The sequence below is a fragment of the Solanum stenotomum genome, chromosome 11, assembly GCF_019186545.1.
Source record: "Solanum stenotomum isolate F172 chromosome 11, ASM1918654v1, whole genome shotgun sequence".
NCBI classification, from domain to species: domain Eukaryota; kingdom Viridiplantae; phylum Streptophyta; class Magnoliopsida; order Solanales; family Solanaceae; genus Solanum; species Solanum stenotomum.
In genome coordinates, this window is record NC_064292.1 from 11,206,640 (window position 1) to 11,229,439 (window position 22,800).

At 33.5% G+C, this 22,800-nt stretch overlaps 1 protein-coding gene across 1 annotated transcript; it reads right to left on the minus strand.

Annotated features, from left to right (window-relative positions):
- Positions 1–9,963: 9,963 nt before the first annotated feature.
- On the minus strand, positions 9,964–21,518 carry LOC125844080 (zinc transporter ZTP29). Its single transcript, XM_049523319.1, has 12 exons — positions 21,158–21,518; positions 20,454–20,512; positions 20,060–20,152; positions 19,866–19,955; positions 19,697–19,778; positions 17,994–18,049; positions 12,661–12,717; positions 12,065–12,105; positions 11,369–11,436; positions 11,162–11,218; positions 10,942–11,059; positions 9,964–10,404 (listed from the first exon to the last, which is right to left on the minus strand). Exons 1-12 carry the CDS (start codon positions 21,219–21,221, stop codon positions 10,359–10,361), a joined length of 831 nt encoding a protein of 276 aa, XP_049379276.1. The 5' UTR covers positions 21,222–21,518; the 3' UTR covers positions 9,964–10,358.
- Positions 21,519–22,800: the final 1,282 nt, after the last annotated feature.

The window sequence follows — 22,800 nt, forward strand, 5'->3', positions numbered from 1 at the left end:
CTCTTTCTAATTTTAGCTCTTTCTAGTTGTGGGGTGTTACAATATATTAGTTGAAGTTGAACAAATTATGGTTATTGATTTATCATACTGTAAAATAACGAAACTAAACTTCAATATAGTGAACCATACCGAATTAAATTGGTATGGTAATGGTATAATATTTTAAAATTTGAATATCAAAATTAAAGTATCAAAACTTTCAAATACTGTATCGTACCATACCATGTCCACCCTTAATCATCAAAACATATGATTTTCAAAAACGAATCCAAGAATTTCAATAAAGGGTCTCTTGATCAATCTTCGTCAAGTTAAAGTTATTTTTCAAGATTTATGGAGAGTTTAAGGTTTATAAGGTCATCATAATGAGGAACTTAGTTCTTCCCCATGCCCTACATCAACAGTTTTAGTTAGTAAATTAAAGCTATGGTTTTCACCTTCAAACTTTAAGTTCAGCGATTCTACCAAGGTTTTTCATTCCAGGTATGTGAAATTTTATCAATGGGTATCCTTTCACCCATTTAGTCCCAATGTAAACCTATTTTTCAGTTCATGATTTCTACAACGGTTGGGGTGTTATGAAAAACATGATTCCTACGATACTTTTTATTCCTCTTCATGAATAGTTTAATTATGTGTTTACAAACTATAATTCAGTATTTCTAAACAATATTTTTATGAACCCTTAGAACATAGATATTTCATGTCTCAAAACTATATAATTTCATATGCCTGCCTCAGACTACCAATTTTTATGATTAAAGATGTGTTCAAATAAAGTATCTATTAGTATTCATGAGATACTCAGATTTATCAGTATATCAACATCATTTAGTATATCCAGTTTATTACTATTTTTAGTTTATCAACATGTTTTCGTTAAGAGTTTTACTTAGCACCGAGCAGACCTAGGGATGAGGCTTATCTGTCAGTTAGGACTCAGATATTTAGTAGCAATCTCTAAGTCCTAAAACTACGTGTCATTGAAGATATTTAAGAGTCACCCGTCAAACTAGGTCTGACTCTTCAGTTCTTTATGGACATTAGTTTAGTGGCATAACATTAGATTAGATCAACCTTTATACGCTGACAAGGTATATTGAACCTTTTTTATGGGGAATATATATCAAACTCCATGTTTAGCTCACATGGTTATATGTCGATTATTAGTACCTCCCACAATTCAGCCTCAAATGTTGCATTACCTTATATTTAGTTATTTGTATTTCAGCATTTATCAGTTGCATGTTTTACTACATGGTCATTGCATCAGTTCAACATTAAGTTTAGCTTCTCAAATTCATCATGTCCAGCATTACAAATTATCATTTGTATCTAATATACTCAGCACATTCAAATTATTAATTGCATACCTATTTTACCTACACTTTTCATGTGATGTACATTTAGATTCTTACTATCAGGATCCTAGTCAACTAGATAATAGCTTCCGGTCAGCAAGTAACGAGTTCTCTTATTTCGATGGCTCAAGTCAATCCATGGTTTCAGTGTTTTATTTCTATTCATATGTATTGATTAAGGGAAAAAAGAGGTTCATGTCTAACCACATATACTCATTATTAGTAGAAGATTCATAGACATTTAGTTAGAGTTGATGTATTCAATATGGTTAGTATCAATTTCTTTTCATGATACAATTGTTGTATACAAAACTTTGTTAAGGAATGTATTGAACCATTTTACACCATAATATGCTTCTGCTCAATCATTTTAACTCTTTTATATATATATATATATATATATATATATATTCATACTTATGTCAGTATCAAGGATTAGCTTGGGTTCACTTGTATCTCTAAGCACCATTACTATTAGAGAGTAGTATCGGATTGTGATGTTAAAAGGTGAAACTAAGGAGGATTTATGGATCTGGAGCAACGAAAATGTATCATGATCTGAATCAACATTACTAGTGGTATCGAATGAAGATAGACATCATAGAGTATGCCTCTTGATGTTTGAATTTTCAGTAGGTAAATTATGGGCACCAAAGATCAAGTGGTATAACTCATATGATGTGGATACCTGAGTGAAAGTGGAAGAAGATTGTTAAGAATTTCACAGTAGGATTTCTCAGTTTTTGAGGAAATTTGATATTATTTGGATCACCGTGAATTAATTGATCAAATCAACTCATTTTGTGTTGGTTCAGACTTCATACAATGCGGAGAAGTTGATTAGGATTTATATTCTTGAGATAGTACGATTGCATGATGTGCCCATTTCTATAATTTTGAATCAAGATACTAAGCTGCATGTTCAATTTCTGAAAGTCAATATAGATTGAGTTGGGTACTTGAATAAAATTTAGCACAACTTTTCATCCACATATAGATGGTAAGTTCAAGTGAATGGTTAAAGATTGTGAGAATATGTTATGGCATATATGATTGATTTTGGTGGCCACTGAGATCAATTATTTTTATCAGCGGAGTTTGCATACAACAATTGTTACCATTTCAATATTCAGATGGTCTTATTTAATGCATGTATGTTGTTCTTTGACGGGTTGGTTCCAGGCCTTAGGGTACTAATTTGTGGAAAGATTGTTTAGGTAACGTCAAGTTGATTTTGAATAGACTTCGAGTAGGCAAAAATCTACGTAGATCTAAAAGTTTGGAATTTAGAGTTCATATTGAGGACGAGGTCTTATTGAAATTATTTCCTATGAAAAGTGTTATCATGAGGTTTCGTGACAAGGATAAGCTCAGTCGTAGGTTCATTGATCCCTTTAAGGTACTTGGTTTATTGACAATGTGGCTTATGAGATGGTTGTGCCACTAGACTTAACAGATATGCACCCGATATTTCATGTTTCATTGTTGAATAAATATCACTGTGATGGTTCTTTTTTATTCAATGGAATTGGGTACAGTTAGACCCAGGAGAAGCCTATAGTTATTTTGGCAAGTTAGAAAACGGAGATTCAAGGACATAACAGCTGTGAAGGTACACTAGAGTTATCATTCGGCAAATGAATATTCTTGAGAGGTTGAATCCAACCTGCACAACTGATATCCTCACTCCTCAGTTATTCGACATTTCAGGTACTTTTTTTTGTTCAAAAACGAATCTGTATTTTAGGATTGATGATGTAACGATCCTTTTAGTCATTTTATGAATTTTACATATTTTTTTTTCATTTTACTCCTTCATATTGCTTTTATATGTGATTTATGACTTACATAAATGGATAACATGATTTTCAAAGTGATCAGACGAGTTTCAAAGAAGATGCTTCATTTTGAGAGTACATAGTTATTGTTTGTATCTTAACACTTCAAATTTTTTTTAACATGTTTGAGAACGAATATAATTTTAAGTGATAGAGAATGTAATAAATCATATATTTATGAAGGGTCATTGGATCCTTAAACGAAAAAAAAAAGAGAAGAATTAAGGGTTTTTCAAAAAATGAAAAGATTAAAGCTTGATTACATAAGCAACAATAAACCTCAAAGGCGCAAAAATAGAGATGCAACAAAAAGAAAGAAAACAAATTTAGGAGAAAGGAGAAGAAGGGGAGAAAAATAGAGGGAAAAAAAGAAGAGAAAAATAGGAAATTTTCAACTCAAAACAACAAAGTAATTATTCTAAAATTTTCTTTGAGATTATTGCGTGATAATAAGTTAAAGTTTTTGGTAGAAATATGAAAGAATTATTAGGAAACAAGAATAAGATTTTTAGAGTAAGAATTTATGATTTTGAAGGTTGAGTAATTAACAATTTGTTTTAGCTGAAATTTGACATATATGTTCATTTCATTATAGGTAAATAAATGTAGGGGTGTACATGACCAGGTTGGTTCGGGTTTTTCAAATATCAAATCAAATCATTTGTGTAAAAATTTTAAATTTATAAACCAAATCAAACTAATAAACTTCAGATTTTTTTGGATTTTTCAACCTCGGGTTGGTTCGGATTTTTCAAATACCAAACCAAACCATTGTGTCGAATTTTTTAATTTATATATCAAACCAAACTAATAATTAAACCTCGGATTTTTTCAGATTTTTGGACTTTTTCGGTAAAGTTTGCATACAAACATATAATTAACTTGTGCTCCAAATATTTTTTTAGTCCAACCAAAATACAACTATCTAAGGTGTTTCTTAAGAAAATAACACAAAATATGAGATGAGTGATGACACTAAAATATTCAATAAAAAATAATAATGAAATCATCATATAAATAAATATTGCAAAGTCATAATGAAAATGATCATAATTTAAAAGTACTAAATCATGTTAAAATAAGTTTAATAAGTAGTAGTTAGATTACTAAATATTTAAGGAAAATTAAAATCAAATTATGTATTTTAATTGTCTAAACCAATGTAAAACTAAAGAACAAATATTCAATATTATTGTCATTCTTAGTGTTGAATTGATTTTCTTTTTGCATTAGTATTAATTTGATTTTGATTTAAGTTTTATTATAATTATCAACATCTATGAACTATAATTTTTATTGGACCATTCCGAATTCTAAGTTTTAAACTTGAAATAATATATTAAAAGATAAAAACTATGAAAAAGTATAAGAAATATTTTAAAATTATATCAATGTAAATATTTTTATGTATAAAATAAAATTTTAAAACAACATATATAATGTCGGGTTGGTTTGGTCTCAGGTTGGTTTTTTTTTGTAAAACCAAACCAACCCAAATATAGTCGGGTTTTTTTTTCAATACCAAACCAAGTCAAACCAAACCACTAGTCGGATTTTTTGTTTGGTTTGACTCGATTTGCGGTTTGGTTCAGTTTTCGGTTCGATTTTGTACACCCCTAGATAAATGTAACCTGAAGAAAATTTTCAAATTCAACTCCAGAGGTTTGGGATAATTTTTTGATTTAATTGTTAAATGAAATATGAGTATCATTGAATTCGTATTCTTATGAAAATTCTATATTTAAACAAATTTTGACGTTTGGAAGCATTACGAAAGGGCAAGTTCGTAATTTTACGTTTGACCTTCAGTTGAGGCAAATAGAAATTTCTTAATTCCTTGAGGTGTTAGTTTTGTGTATTAAATGAATTTAAGGGTAGTGGATAATAAGTGGCTCTTGTATAAATACAATAACGAGCATTATGGAGATACCAATATCATGCTATGAATAATATAAAATGAAATTATTATCAATTGATAATATCGCATGACATGCGATATGATCAATTGTTGAAACTTGTGGATTTCTTCAACTTGTGACTAGATGATTTTTGGATTTCTTCAACTTGTGACTAGATGATTTTTGATTGTAGGGTTGAATGACGAANAACTGATTAATGAATTTGACTTAGGTAAATTCTAGTTATGTTTCTAGGCTTAGACTAATTAAAACCTCATGATTTAGGGTCTAAACGACGTATCTTAGGGGTTAAACGAAATAGGAAAAGACCAAAGGACCCCTGAATTAAATGCTGTCGGAGTGACCTACGGATTGGACCTACGGGCCGTAGGTCAATTACGGTCCGTAGATTGCGTCCGTAAGTCAAGCCTGCTCAACAGGCCTTCACTAAAACGAGCATAACTTTTTACTCGGAGGTCGGAATTTAGCAAACTCGGTGGCGTTGGAAAGATAATTCAATTATCTATCTAACCATAGGTCATGGGACACATAATTCATTTTTTGTTAAAAGTTATGATCATCTGAAGTTGACCCATCAATATTTTTCATCTAACTAGCTGCTAACCTCATCTACGGTCAGACCTATGGACCGTGGATCGAATGACGGTCCGTGATGGTCAATCGTACTTCGGGACTGAAGCTGGGCTTTTGGGGCATCGATCCACGGACACGAACTACGGTCCGTGACCTGACCTACGGACCGTAAGTTCGGCCGTGGGTCAACACTTAGCCAAATTTTTTCTGAGCTGGCCGGGGAGGGGTTGCAGTGGCGAACCACGGACCACCAGGACGGGCCGTGGTCTGACCTACGGTCCGTGGATGGTGACCGTAAGTTGCACCTGCAACTTCTCAAAATCTGCATTTTTGGTCCGTTTCGGATACGGGGTGTTACATTTTACGTTTGACCTTCTATTGAGGCAAATAGAAATTTCTTAATTCCTTGAGGTGTTAGTTTTGTGTATTAAATGAATTTAAGGGTAATGGATAATAAGAGGCTCTTGTATAAATACAACAACGAGCATTATGAAGATACCAATACCATGCTATGAATAATATAAAATGAAATTATTATCAATTGATAGAATGGATAATAAGAGGCTCTTGTATAAATACAACAACGAGCATTATGGAGATACCAATACCATGCTATGAATAATATAAAATGAAATTATTATCAATTGATAGTATCTCATGACATGCGATATGATTCAATTGTTGAAACTTGTGGATTTCTTCAACTTGTGACTAGATGATTTTTGATTGTAGGGTTGAATGACGAATTCATGTTATATATTGTTCATGCATATTAATACCACTCTTATTATTGCATAATAATGATTGATTGAAATTTTCCATTATGTTATTTGTGAAATTCATATTAATATCGATGAAAAATAGTTTCGAAAAGTGACATCATGTAAAGCCATAAAAATAATTCCGACGAGTATATGGACCTCATAGTCCCCCATTGATCTTGACTATCCGACAGAGAAAGCGGGTGTGTACAAACTGTTGGCCGGTGCATTGCATTTTATTTCTTCGTTATTACATTTCATATTGAGTTGTGTTCAAGTATTGATATGATTGTGTTATTGATTTGATTCATCTTAGAAAATTTGTGATATTATATGTGGTGTAACTGATTTTGGAAAGCCACCTGTTTATTTGTTATGTTGTGGTGATTTATCTTATAACATAATTATACTAGTTTTACATACTAACTCTATACTTCTTGTACTTTTTTGTGTGCATGAACTGAACCAGAAACGTATACAAGTGGTACTTGAGTTGCTATATATTTTTGAGATTTTGCTATTTGAGTTTAGAGTGGGCTATTTTCTCTTCGATAGCACTGAATTTATGAGACCTTATATATTTTTAGTTATTTTCTTCTAGACTATTATTTTGATCCTTTTTTACTTGCTTTGTATTCATAAATACTCTTGTACTGGTGTCACTGGGTCTTGGGTGTTTTGGATTTAAATTCTTTATTTCCGCACTTTAATTTTTACGCAATTTATTTAGTTATAAAAGTAAGTGTCTATTTTATATTACTTGCATATTATTTATATTGTTAAACAGTTAATAAAGAAATGAGATTCTTCTGTAAGGATAGTGGGTGTTTTCACAACCTAATAAAAAGTTTTGAATCGTGACACAATTATCAATTCTTCAAAAAAAAAAGGCGCAAAGCTCAAATTGAATAAGTAAAAATGAATGGAGAAAGTAATTTTTTATTCATGTTTTTCCTAACACATTATTTAGTGACAATCTTTGTATCTATGCAACAATCGTCCCAAGGATACAACTTACAAGCACGAATAAATGGGCATGTAGAGTCACACCAAGTCAGTGTACCTGCTGTGTGACATGTCCAATTGGACAGGACTTATATCAAGTCCCAAAGCATTTGGCTAATGAAGACATTTGCTAGCTAGGCCCTTTGGAACTCAAACTTACAGACTAATACACACACTGATCATCACTTACTTGAACTTTAATTTCTTTTTAGCACTTGTTTGAGTATACTTGAGTGGGAGGGAGAGTATATGAGAAGGCTTGCAACAACCTAGAACTAGTGTTTAGGATTATTGTCATCAAGTTTGTAAGAGGATTATTATATAGCTGTCATAATTTCTTATATTGTAAAAGTTGTGACGTTGGTAACAAAAAGAGAGTGTATCTTCTTGAAGAGTTGTTGGAATAGTTAGAGTTATTTGTTGAGCAAGGTACTAGAATTAGTCTTTTAAATTATAAAGTTGTAATCTGAAACCGCTCGTTGAAGTTAGTCAAAGTTGTGTACATCATGTTACGTTTTTTACTAGTAAAGAGGTTTCCCATAGCAAATCGTGTGTTCTTTATTTTACTGGTTTAGTTATTCTTAAGGAACCTGATTCATTATGCCGAATAGTTGAAACTAGTTTCTTTTAAACCTATTCAATCTTTTACATAAATCTCATAATGTTAAGAGTTAATTACATTATTTCTCTACTATGTTTCAAATTACAAAAATCCCTTAAAATTTATAAATTTCGGATACACCACTGGACTTCCGGATACATCACTGGACATCCGAATACATAGATAAGGGATGTATCAAAGATGGGAGGAATGTGTATTAGATATATCTGACTAGAGGGGAGGGATATATCTGAGAGGGGAGGAATGTACCAGAGGGGATAGGATCCAGATACATAGGAGAGGAAGGTATCCGAGAGGGGAGGGATAATGATGTATTAACTAGAGAGAAGTGATGTATCCGAGAGGGATTTTTGAAAAAAAATTAAATGGTAGGGAATTTTGAAGATTATGGTAGAATAAGATGTATATTTGAATAATTTTTCCTTTTTTTAATACCATCAATCATCATATTAGCTTTACTTAATTTCTAGATTATCAAATTATTGATAATACATAATTCAAAATGAAAAATTAAAAGAAGACTCAAATATATGATATGAAAACAAAAGGCAGGAGAATCATTCCTCACCAGCAACGCATGCTTGAAGAGCAACTACACCAACCCGTGACATTTTTTTAAAAAGGGAATTAAGAAGAAATTCAATTTAATCAGTAAATAAAGAAGTGATTTAAATTTGTGCAAAAAATGTCAGAAGACTCTATCGATGGAAGTTAAATGAGTAACTACTAAAAAGATGGGGAAAAACATAACTATCAAGATAAGTGATGAAAAGACTTACGTTGTAAACTACTACTCCCTCCATTCCATATTAAGTTAATTTTTGAGGTATTTTTCATTTTTCAAATTAACTTAATTGTTCAGTTTTCAAGGCTACTTTTAGAGTGTTCTTTCAATTTTACCCTTCATTAGTTAGTATGGAAATTAACGATTAATTAATGTTTAGTTATTTTAATCATAAATTTGACAATAATTAATAAGGGTAAAAATTGAAAACTAGGTTCAATTTATGTCTTAATCTACTTTTCTTAAAGGGTGTGAAACACCTCAAAAATTACCTTAATATGGAATGGAGGGAGTAGTAAATAAAAGATTTATTTACAATTAACTACCTTCAATGTAATTATTATTAACATTAAATATGCCGTTAATTTTTAATGGCAGAAAAGTGCTACATTATCTTTTTTCCTAATTAAAACTTCTTTTTTGTTTGAATATAAATTTACATCACCGTACAAAAATGTAATAAGTAATATTAGGTTAAAGGTATCATCATGATCACTTCACTTTGTAGGGTTATTATGGTGTTTTAACTGTCGGACTTCTCGCATATAATAAATTATAGTAATAATAGAGAATTTATATAGTGATGTTTTTATTTCAACTAATTCAATTTCATTTTACTTTACCAAGTCACGGTACATTTTGCTTAACATCATTAGCCGAATGACATTTTTACAGGAGAAAAATTTGGAAAACTCATTATTATAGGGTGTAGTTATTAATTATTATAGGGTGTAATTACGTAAGGCAGTAATGGTTTAGTTACGGGGTACTAAACTAATATCTCATAAAAGCAAAATAATTATAAATATATATCTCTTTATATTGATATCCCACTAAATAATTACACTATATACCCCCAAACTAATTTCACTTAACTGATCATAAATCAATATATGCACTGATTTTATATTAGTTGTCATACTTTTCTTTCACTGCTGTTTTTTTCCCTGCATTACTACTTCGATTTGCTTTGCTTAAAGCTGAGATATTTGGAAAACAGTCCTACCTCCCTATACTCCACTTAGTGGAATTTCACCGCGTATGCTGTTTTTGTTGCCACATGAGTATAGTTAAAGTTAGCTGCTAAAATGGCAGACTAGTTGTGTTTCCAAAACTGAATTTACGTTTTCCAGCATTCAGTTAATACTTTTTGAGTTTATTTTTTTCATTACAAAGGTTAGTTTTGTGACATTGTTACAACGAATTGAAAGTTAGATGACCATTCGTAAATTAATCCACACAATGTTTTGCCCATGTATCTCTTGTTCATATATGAGATACTGGCTGAGGGATTTTAGATCTGTGTGCATTTCCTATTTTACTATAAAACAATCTCAGAAACTGTTATACCTTCACTCTCATTCAGCTTGCCAAACTAAATGCCATGCCTCATGGATTTTGTAAGAATGCGAATTGTAGTTTTGAAGCTTAGCACCACGAAAAAACTCCATCGAAGTTCAGCAGTACAAGTAGTGAAACACCATATGACTGAGAACTACAAGCTCATGTCCGCTGGCAAGCTCCGCTCTAGGAAATATAGGCTGCAATAGGAGAGAAGGTAAAACTACAGCAAAAGTAAAAAAGAAAAAGAAACGAGAAAGCATAAGAAGATAACAAAATCGATATTCAGCAAGCAGCCTTGATGAGGTAGGTGCCATGCCCAAGACAAACAAATTTAGAAAGAAAGAATCCTTTACAGAATGTAATTATAGCAGATTGCTTGGTAATTATTTATATTGGTAAATGAAAGCACAATCAGCTAAGTATGCTGGTATTGCTGAGTTCCTTAAGTACTAGCATTAACTGAATAACAGAATCCTCTGTTAGTTTTCCTTCAACCATTAGGCATCTAAAAGTTAATATACTTCCATTTTATACAGTAATGTTAAAAAAATTGGATCAAGCAAAGAAGGTTCCACTAGATCAAAAGCATGGAAACAAAAAAATAAATCAAGTTGCCGCTGAGTGCATGTAATGTTAACTCATTGAAGCTCGGGATCTTTCAAGTCGAAGTACAATAGTTAGCTGTGTTTGGTAACTACCAGGAGTGACGTTGAAGTTTACAGAAGTTATCTCACCTCGCAGACATGAAAGCCATTCCAAGGAACACAGCTTTGACAGCTCGCTTCTGACCGGCATAGTCGAATGCCAATGGAAGCATCTCATGTAAGGTTAAAAATGCCATCACCCCTCCCACTGAAAGCAACATGATCCATTAGAGAATAGCATAATTCAAAGGTAAATGTTTCTCCTTTCTCATCAGTCAAGAAACTAGAAGTAAATAAATATCATATCAACCTGCTCCCAGGAGGCCCTCCAGAATTTCAGGATTCAAGCTGCTTGGAAATAGATATGCTGCAATCAAATCATGTTTAAATTAAAAAATGAATTCTGAACCTATTCTCTACTTCATGTACACTTTGTGTTCTACTTGAACTAGAAGACATGGATATCAGGTAAATCTTAACCTTCTAAAAGAAAAAGGCATGAATATCAGGTACTCACCCACAATAATTACACCCAGGGGCTCTGCGAGACCAGAAAGTGTTGCCAATTTGAATGCCTGCCATTTGCTGAGACACATATAGACTCACTATATAAATCTCAACTGTCTAAGAAAAAAATGGGGATAGTGCATACAACAAGACGAGCTTTGGTGAAACTAATTATGATTGAAGTGTTCTTTAGTCGTTGCATGACACAACTAGAACTTTATCCTTGCAATGCCATTGACAGAGCCATGATAAATTGTTCTGGGCAGAAGAAAGAATTTTATTTCTACAAAGTGATGAGAGCACCTTGTTGTTACCTTTTGTTGGAGGGAAGAAGGAAAAGGATTTGATTTCATTGATCTTTCTTACTATCCGCATTTTAATTTCTTATATTCCAAAGCTTCCAGCAACTTCAGTTATGTGCATGTAAGTCTTGCGATTTAAATCGCTGGATGTAAGTTTTATAATTTAAATAGCCTAGTCTTTATGACTCAAATAGCCTTAAGGCCTCAAGCATAAGATGTACAGATAACATGACTTTGTCGAGAAACTACATTCATATGACCTGACTAAATTGAAGATAAGATGTTTCCGTGCATCGAGTCTATTAAATAATTAGAAAATTAACCTAATAAAATAAACCCAGATTGACACAAGCAAAAGATGTTATCCTTAATTAATACTAAGTTAGTTTACTACGAATCATTACCTCTGTGTTGCAAAATAAACTGGAAGCGCAACTGCAACACCCTGCAACCAAATAAATCAGGTCCCCAAATGGAAAAGGAACAAAAAAGACACATCCATTAGTTCCTTTTAGTTTGATCCCAATAAACATGTTGATTGTTAATTTACCTGTTTTGGCAAGACTATCCACTGTTTTTACAGTAGATGCCTTCCTTGGCATCGTCAATCAATCAACGATCTCAACCCAACTCAGCTAGGGATTTGGTATAATATGGAAATGTATGAAAGAATGAAAAGTTCCCAAACAATGTACAGGCTTTATCTTTAAATATAGGCCACACGTGGCTCTTAATTGAACTGATAAGCACATTGATTTATTATTTACATACATGATCAACAACAATCTGCTCAGCAGCGAAAATTCAAATAACATGTTCATAGAGCCAAAAATGAATGAAACCAAGAATACTACAGCAATCAAGTACATACACAGACACATTGTGATAGGATAAGATATCTTATATTACAGCTGTAATAAGGAGTCCATTAGTGTATCCTTGCACTCAAGAAACATACAGAAATCAGGAAATAAACTGGTAAATTTGTAAGAAAGTATACCTCTGGTATGTTGTGTAAAGCAATAGCAAGAGCCAAGTTTAGACCAACCCGAAGTCCCTAAAATAAAAGCATGATGTAAACAGAGTAAGCTCTAAATAATTCCAAGTTTATAACTGAAGATCAGTTGCCTGCAAGTTTAGTCACCATAAGAAGAGTGAATTGAGGTGAAACTAGATGGGATTGCAGTACCTAAATGCAAACAATTGATATTTAGGCTTGTTGTTCCAGGAGAATGAAATGATAAATGAGGATGTTGCACATAGAATCCAAATCGGATAGTTAAAAATATAGAAGTGTTACAAGGGTGTTAAGTGATAGAAGGATGTTTATTAAAGTGAAAATGTAAGTTCTATAGAACAGTTATTAGACCAGCAAATGCTGTGTGTGACTGAATGTTGGACCACTAAAGTTTAACACATCCACAAGATGAATTTTGGATATATGCCGATGCTAAGATAGATGTGTGGTCATACAAAATTAGGCAGGACTAGAACTGATCACATTCGCAAGAAGGTTCAAGTAGCACACATCGAGGATACAATGAAAGAATGCCGGTTGATATGATTTGGCATGTCCTGCATTGACCTCCAAATGCAAGTTGTGAAACCATGGTAAGTGAGGGTATTAAAAGAGAACGAGTTAGACCTAAAATCGCATGGAAAAAAATTATCTCGAAGGACCTAGAATATCTGAGGTCCATGTAAGCTAAGCAAAAGATATAGCACAATAGAAGAAAGATTTACATAGGCAATACATATTCGTTAAGAGTAATTTCAGGTATGCTAGCACTTTGACGAGGAACTATGCTTTCTAACAGTGGTTTAGCCTTTCAGAGATTTATGCATTTTAGAAAATATAGAAAACTTCAAATACATTGAATATGTATTTGCATAATATTGGCATGAGATGAGCTTATGGAATCACATGGTCAATGAAGATTCATATGACCAACCTTGAATTGTTTTGGACTTAATGAAGTTGTTACAACTGAGGATCTTGACTTTTCCAAGAAAAGACTTCAAAATGTCTTCTCATCAAACAAAACAAAGTTATAAACATACTCTTTCTACAACTAACATGTATCAGTAGCAACACTAGTTCACCTTGCTTGAAGCCAAACTCAAAAGTTAATTCTGGCACTTCCATTTTTCTTTCCGAACAACAAATGGCACCTAAGGTTATTTGAAAATCTACGATGTAGATACGCAAGAGAAGTATGGGATTGTGCAATTCCCTGCCCTGTAGTTCAGCGCATTTGGTACAGTAGACTGACCACAGAAATGATAAAGGAAAAGTTCGAAGTTGATCTGGGAAGTCATCCCTCTCCGATGTAACAAGAATGATGTCGAAGCAGATTATGACCACAAATATTGGGTCTGTAGACCGCGTTGTCCTCATTTATTTCCTTTTTCTATGAAGGTTGTTCCGTGCAATTTATAGCCAAGAAATGTCTACTTTTTATGCACAATAAAATGGTACAATGTTAAGCATTTTATTAATATTTCACATTACATAGAGCCTGTTTGGATACTTATTTTTAAGTGCTTTTAAGCCAAAATAACATTTAAGCACTTTGTAGTATTTGGGTAAAATAGTAAGTATTTGTAAGCACTTGTTTTTTTGAGAAGGAATACTTTTAAGCACTTGTTTTCAAGCCAAAAAGACAAAAATAAGCCAAAAGCCATAAGTTAGAATTCCTAAATTAGGTTTTTTGTTTATAAGAAAAAACCTATAAGCCCATCAAAACAGGCTCTAAGTGTATGTATCCAAATTTTAATCCCGACACTACTCCAAACTGAATAAAACCAATATTGTGCAAGTTGAGCAACCATGACTAAACAAGTGATATGTAATGTAAATGTCAAAATTATCCCTAATTTATGGCCCCATAAAATATGTTAAAGAATGTTTTCTGTTATCACAACAGTTGGTTCTTGCTCTTAATTTGATTAAGATATTTAAGATTACTTAAACATATGTTTTCTAAAGCTTATTTGCTAATTTTCTTTTAATCTTCAACCACTGTTACCTAACAAGTAAAAGGCAGGTCTTATAAAACAGTAATGAAGACCAGCAATGTCATATGAGAGTGATTATTAGTCCTCCAAGCTCAATATATCAAAAACCTGAGTGTCNGATTACTTAAACATATGTTTTCTAAAGCTTATGTGCTAATTTTCTTTTAATCTTCAACCACTGTTACCTAACAAGTAAAAGGCAGGTCTTATAAAACAGTAATGAAGACCAGCAATGTCATATGAGAGGGATTATTAGTCCTCCAAGCTCAATATATCAAAAACCTGAGGCCCCCAAGGCCTAGCTCAAGTGGCAAAAGGTGGAGGATTTGTGGCTTAGGTCGCAGGTTCAAGCCCCACACCATGCAAAGCGAAGCCCGGTATTTAAGTGGAGAAGGGTAGAGGGGCGGGCCCATTATCCACCGAGTTTAGAAGGCTGTGATTGGTCCAAAGGGCGGGTCACAGACGGATTTCTCGGTTATCAAAAAAAAATATATATATATCAAAAACCTGAGTGTCATAGAAATGTTGATGTTTAGATGGAGGATAAAATAAAAGGTCACCTCAGATGCCTTGGCGATACCCTATGTAACGTCCATACTCACCAACAATGATGACTAAACGTGATGAAAGGGACCGAGGCAAGCCAAAATCACATTGATGAAAGGAACTGAGGAAGTCTTAAAAGACCAATAGCCCCTTCAAATGTGAACTTAGCAAAGAATACAACAATTGGAAGTAAAGAATCTATATAGACAATACCAACTAGTTCAAGTTAAGGCCTAGTTGTTGTTATTACACTTACATTTAATCCATTAATTCCACAAGGGCTTTATTCTGGTTAGAACTTGTATGTTTATGTAGTAGGTGTAAGTCTGAGATTTAGAGTTTCAATTGTTGGAGAATACCCAATTTTCCTTAAAAGACAAATTACCAGTAGAGAATGGCATAGGCCTAAATAGATTCACGGCTTTAGTGGAAAGCTTAGATAAGGAGGATAAGAGGAAGAATAGAAAGAGGTATAAGCTGGTGAATAAGGAAGCGGTCATGGCAGCTAAAAGGACAGCTTTTGAGTATTTGAATAAAGAGCTCGAGGGGAAGGGAGGGTATAGGAAATTGTATAAGCTTGTGACCTGGATCATCTGAAGTATATCAAGAATGAGAATGACGGAGTATTACCCCCACAAAAAAATGGTGAAATGTTGGTAGAAGAGGCACACATTAGACGGAGATGGCAGACATATTTGCATAAGCTCTTAAATGAAGAAAGGGGCAGGGATATCGTGTTGGGGGAGTTAAAGCATTCCGAGAGTCGTAGAAATTTTGGGTGTTGTAGGTGCATAAAGGTTGTGGAGGTTAAGGGGCCTATTCGTATGAGCGAAAGAGCAACCAGGCTAGACGAGATACCAATGAAGTTTTGGAAGACCACAGATGAAGCAGGTATGGAGTGGTTGACTGGGTTGTTTGATGTCATTTTTAGGACAGCTAAAATGCCAGAAGAATGGAGGTGAAGTACAATAATACATATAAGAAAAAGGGTGATATTCAACATTGCAACAGCTATAGGGGTATGAAGCTACTAAGCAATACTATGAAAGTTCGGGAGAAGGTGGTCGAAATGAGGATGAGGAGGGTGTATCTATATCTAAAAACCAACTCGGCTTCATGTTGAGACAATGAACTACAAAAGTCATCCATCTTACAAGGAGATTGTTAAGAGCAGTATAGAGACATGAAGAGGAACTTAGGCATAATATTCATCGACCCAAAAAAGGTGCACGATAAAGTCCCTATGGAGATCCTATAAACATGTTTAAAGGCAAGAGGTGTACCTTAGACTTAAATTAGAGCAATTAAGGACATGTACGGTAGAATCAAGACCCGGGTTAGAACAATGGGAGGTGACTCGAAACACTTTTCGGTCATGATGGGGTTGTACCTAAAACCATCTCTCAGCCTGTTCCTATTTGCCTTAGTGATGGACAAATTGACACAGCATATTCAAAGGGAGGTGTTGTGGAGTTCGCAGATGACATAGTATTTATTGATGAGATATGAGGTGGAATTAATGATATGTTGGAACTTCGGAGATAGACCGTAAAGTCTAAAGGTTTCAGGTAAAGCCGGACAAAAACAGTGTAATTGGAGTGCAAGTTTAGATATGTAATGCGTAAGGACGAGGTGAAAGTGAAGATCAATGCACAAGTCATACCTAAGAGAGGAAGCTTCAAGCATCTTGGGGTCCATGATCCAAGGAGATCGATGATGATGTCACACATTGTATTGGTGCGAGGTGGACGAGATTAAGGTTTGCATCCAAGGTACTACATGATAAGAGTGTGTTGTCAAGGGTAAGTTCTACAGGGTGGTCATCAGACCAACTTTGTTATTTGGGACAAAGTGTTGGTTAGTCAAGAACGCTCACATTCAAAAGATGAATGTAGTGGAGATAAAGATGCTCAGATGAATGTGTGGGCGTACTAAGAGAGATATGATTAGAAACGAAGTTAGACAGTACAAGGTGGGCTTGACCTCTGTGGAGGACAAGATGAGGGAAGTGAACAGAGATGATTTGGGCATGTGAAGAAAGGGTATGTGGATGTGCTAGTAAGGAGATGTTAGAGGTTGGCTATAATGGGAGTTAGAAGAGGTGTTATGAGAGTAGAGGTAGGTCGAAAAAGAATTGGGGAAGGTGATTACACAAGACATGGCACAACTTCAGCTTACTAAAGACATGACCTTAGATATGAAGGTATGGATCTTAAGGATTAGGGTAGAAGATTTGGAGGAAGCCGAGTATTGTCATACTTTAGGTGGGAGAGACAAGGGGCTAGCCCCATCTCCTCTTCACCTTATTAGTAGTATTACTTAATAATTGCATAGTTTCTTATTCTTCAATGTTTTCTATTATATGTTGTTGCATTTGCTTTGTATCTTGATATTTTGTTGTCATATTTGTCTTGCAACTTTGCTTTGAATAACTTCTCTTTTGAGTTGAGGATCTATCGAAAAACAACCTCTCTACCCCACAAAGGTAGGGTAAAGTTTGTGTACATCTCCCTTCCCAGACCCCAGGGGTGAGCGGACCAACTTACAAACATCTCGACTATCCCATAGGGTACCTGGTATAGATATAGATGATACATACAGCCGACTCCAACCATTTTTGGATTTGAGGTGCCATTTATTAATTGAAACATTGTTACCCTTACGGTTCTTAAAATAGAATGAAACAAAATGTCATAGGTCAAGCAACAATGACTAAGGTGATCACTATAGAAGATTATAAACATCAGACAATCAAGAAAGGAGAACTACCTTCATTGATCCAAGGAACACAGCCATCCCTTCAGGAAAGTTGTGCAAGCTTATACCTGGACAGAAAAGCCAATACAAACCATGTAAGACATCTATAATGAATGAAGTTATGATTCAAATGCATATATTATTCTCTTCTATTTCCATATTGCCAGTCCTTTCATCTAATTATATTAAGTGTAGTTTAAGAAGAAATGGAGATTAAGAAGTCAATTTGACTTGTATAGTATATCAGTACAAGTAGCTCAATAACTTGATAAATGAATTTTGATTGCTAGAAATATGTGCAAGTACTATAGAATTCTTATTTGCTAAAGTAGTCTTGAAAATTTAGGAACATCTCATACTTAGAAATGTGGTCCCTTGAATTAGATGGGAGAGAATTTGTAGGTAAATGAGCATTCATTCTGTAACAAAACGTGGGGTGTTCCTTTTAAGAGAAAAGAAAAAGAAAAGAGGTACGCGGGGGAGGGGGCTCCCTGTGCAATAGATAAATGACACTATTATTATTGGGGAGTCAAATAGTTTTCTTTTACTAATACAATTTTATAAAACTTTGTCAAATATTTTAAATTATTAACTCAACAGACTTGTAGTACTTTCCATGCAGTTATCAGAATATGTAAATTTTATTTCAGAAGAAAAGAAAATTTTATGCCAGATTCAAATGAAAATTTGGGGCTTTGACCCTCTTATTCCAAACTTCTTCACATAAAACAGGACGGAGGGAGTATGGTTTTCTACAAACTATTGAGGGAAATCTACTTTTACTATAGGAAGATCTTACATATTACAGCATAAATAAGTTACACCACAACAGTCCAAATAGAGACTTGACTTTCGCTACAGACAATAAGGAATGAACAGAAAGGGATTATTTAACCACAAGACTGTGCATCTAGCACCTACTAGAACCTTAGCTGAAGGTAAACTTAATTCTTCTTTTTTCTTCTTATAACCATGATGTCTAGGCCAGCTTTCACACACCTTGACTAATTCCACTAGATACCTAGCACCTCCTACCAACAACTAATTCTAATGACAATCTAGATAGGACAAACAAATTTAGTAAGATTTGTAATATTCTTCTCATAACATAGCACTGTGGAAACTGAACAAGACTCCAGATAAGAATTTTGAAAAAACTTCAGGTAAATTATACAGGCCACACTATATCACTCTTAATTATTTTGTTCAAGACTATGCTTAAATTGGGGGCAATATACTTATTAGAAATCTAAGTTAACTTCCTAATAAAATTTCTCATGTAGGTGGGGAGTGCTACTACTTCAGAGACATAAAAATGAAGATTAAAGCAAGATTTATTTTAAGCATATATGTACTCTGGCATAAAATATTTGTATAGTGACTCTGAAACAACAAGAAACGTCAAAAATAGGCTTCCACAATTTGCACTTCATCAGACCTAGTTCACAAACTACTTCAGAGACATAAAAATGAAGAATCAGCTAGATTTATTTTAAGAATGTATGTGCTCTTGCATAACATATTTGTAAAGAGACTCTGACACAACAAGAAACGTCAAAAATAGGCTTCCACTATCAGCACTTAATCAGATCTAGTTCACAAACAATTCAGAGTTCTTCAAATGAGAACTCAAATGGAGGGTTTACAGAATAACAGAATCAAAAAATGCTGTAAAATCTATGGGAATTATCAACAAACCAATACAGCAGACTAACCTACTGCTGTGATGATTCCACTAAATAAAACTTGGCGGCGATGCTTCTTCATAATATCCTTACCCCTATCATCTCCGTCTTTCTGTTCTCATGCAGAAAACCATTTTTATTCTTTGATAGTTTTTGCATAAACGAGATTTTCTCCTATAAAAAACAAATCACACCATACCTTTTTGCCTTTAGCACTTGAAATGGGTGCAAGTGTAGGTTCCGGGATGAAATTTGAAACTAGAGCAAAGAAGATAACACCCGCAAAAAACTGACGGTCCAGAGATTCGCAATTAAGATCCAAGAACTGTATGTTTCTTCTTTAAGTGGAAAACAGATTGAAAAAGTTCAAAATAAAATTAGGAGATAGCTCACCCAGAGGTTTCCTTTTAAGAAGCCAATGGAGTTTATAGCATTATGAGCCAAGTCAAAGAATGATATGCTAAGCATAAGACCAGCAGCAAACCCCTGCACAACCAAAGAAATTATCTAGGTCTGTACTCTGCTATTGCCTATCTGTGTACCTCTTGGATTTAACAGTTGAACATAATGAGTTCTTTTAAGCTCGACAAGCATCAGTAGTTAAAAATCAAATGATCCTTTTCTTCTGCTCAAAATTTAAAATACTCAAGTCGGAAAATATATAAAATAACCGACAGTAAACATCTATCAGACAGCATGCTTAAACAAGCAAGTGACAAAGAAACCATGAATCGCTTAAATTAACCATTTTACTTCTGACATTCTTACAAATACGATTAACCATCACCTGTAAAAGTCCTAGCATCTTCAAGTTAGGAGCCTGGCTAATAACCACAAAAAGTGCACCTGATGATAAGAAAAAATAGATCAGATTACTAAACTTTCTTTAGGGAGGACCCTTGTAGCTTCAAACACTCTAGAAACTCAAAACACACAAAGGAGATGGAAACAACCACCATAAAGTAATAGCGCCATCAGTCTCCAATGAATATTATACAGTTTTTATGAGCTAAGTGGGACTGTATAAATATTGAAGTTTTAGCAATATGGTTTTCACTATGCTTACAGAAAAGACACAGGATTGAGCACAAAAAATGAAAAAGACCACACTTTGACTTCCATTACTCAAAATTTTTTACTTCATCTGTCACAATTTATGTGGTACACTCCGCCTTTTAGTTTATCCAAGAAAATGACTCATACCTATATTTACAAAAAATTTAACTTCTTAAATACCTTATCCATTGCCGGATAAATCTTTATGGCTTAATTAGACCCACAAGTTCCAAAAACAATTCTGTGTTTCTTAAACTCCTCCATCCCCTGGTCAAACAAGGTCACAAAAGTTTTATTTTCCTCTAGCTATGTGATAATTGGGGAAGAAAAACATAAGATTAGAGCACTTTCAGGCTCTGATAATTAATCCAATTTTACAAAGTAGAAAATAAGCTATTTCAAACAAAGAAATAAAAAAAGGAACTTTTTACTCACCTAGAGAGGTACTCAATCCACCCAACAATGAAAGACCAAGAGCAACAAGAACTTGAGAATCCATAGAAAACCCTTTTGCTCTGAAACCCCTTTAGCCAAAAACAAAAATTCACAGAAAAAGAAGAAGAGTAAACCCAGAAAAAATCTGGGGGGAATTTCCCTGTAGTTGAAGCAAATGGGTGTTGGAGATTGATGTCAAGAATAAAAAATGTAGGCTGAAGGAAAGAAGAGCTCCCCTAAATATCAAATCTTGGAGAGCCCCAAAGACTCAATAGCCTTCAGGAATGGGGCAGATGAAAGAATGTGTAGAGTCAAAGAAAGAGACAATGGAAACAAAGGGATTCAAGATATTAGAAACTTCTTGCTTTAGGCCATGGAAAGTACGTAACTTTTTTTTTTTTGCGGGTAAAGGGTCAAATATACCCTGTACTATATGAAATAGTTTAAATATATCATTAATTATATTTTTGGGCTAAATATATTTCTCTTGTTATACTTTTGGGCTAAATATATCATTATGACTAACAGAGAACACATGAACGGCTAAGATTAAAAGAACTATTCAATTTAAAATATATTAAATTTAGATATAACCTGCCGCCCAAATAATTTAATCCGACCTAATTTATAACATTGATCCACCTGTATGTGTCAATGGAGAGAAGTGAACGATGAGCTTTTCTATAACATGGGCCCACCAGCTGGCTGTATATGCTGTTGGCACTGACTGAAGAGCAATTTGGAGATGAAATTTGTGGAGCGGTTATTAATGTTCGAGTTAGACAAGAAAAAATAGCTCTATGGATCAAGAATGCTGTCAATGGAATAACTCAGGTGAGCATTGGTAAACAATGGAAAGAGTTTCTGGATTACAATGACACAATTGACTTTATATTTCATGATGATGCAAAGAAGCTTGACAGAGTTGCCAAGAATTGTAGCGAATTGATTAGGTTAAGTTAAATTATTCGGAGCGGGTTATATTCGAATTTGATTTATTTTAAATTAAATAATTCTTTTAATCTTAGCTGTCCACGTGTCCTTTGTTAGTGATAAGAGTATATTTAGTCTGAAAGTATAACGGAAAGGGTATATTTAGCCCAAAAGTATAACTAAGGGTATATTTAAATTATTTCATATAGTACAGGGATATATTTGACCCTTTGCCCTTTTTTTTTTCATACTCCATTTGAGCTCAATTAAATCCAAACTCGCAAAATATTATATTACTAATCAGTATTTTCAAAAACGTTTTCGGGGCGAGTTTCAAGGCGTCCGGAGCATAAATTAATATTCAGATTTATTATTTCATAATATTTTATTTTGGATGTTTATATTTAGATAGATAATGTACCGTGTTAAAATCTTATTAGAAAAAAGCTTCTGAAAAATATTTCAATAAAAAAAAACAAGTCACATATCTAGTAATATGCATTATTAATTGCTTCATTAAAAATCTTGCCAAAAAAATCTAACGAAAGAAAAGCTTGACTAAGGAAAAAATAGTACATGTACTATAACACACACCAGTCTAATTAAAATATCGATTAATTTTTATAGATGATGTTGTCCAATTTTATGTACGAGTTTTTCAAATATTGTTATTAATGGTATTATTTTTGTAAGTATAACAAATATCTTTT

Excerpts from the sequence above, each read along its gene's own strand:
- LOC125844080 (XM_049523319.1), bottom strand. The coding sequence starts at position 21,221 with ATGGATTCTCAAGTTCTTGTTGCTCTTGGTCTTTCATTGTTGGGTGGA. Across the intron at positions 20,153-20,453 it reads AGATGCTAGGACTTTTACAG|GGGTTTGCTGCTGGTCTTAT; the intron begins GTGATGGTTAAT and ends TTGGTTGTGCAG. Across the intron at positions 12,718-17,993 it reads TGTTCCTTGGATCAATGAAG|GGACTTCGGGTTGGTCTAAA; the intron begins GTAGTTCTCCTT and ends CTTTTATTTTAG.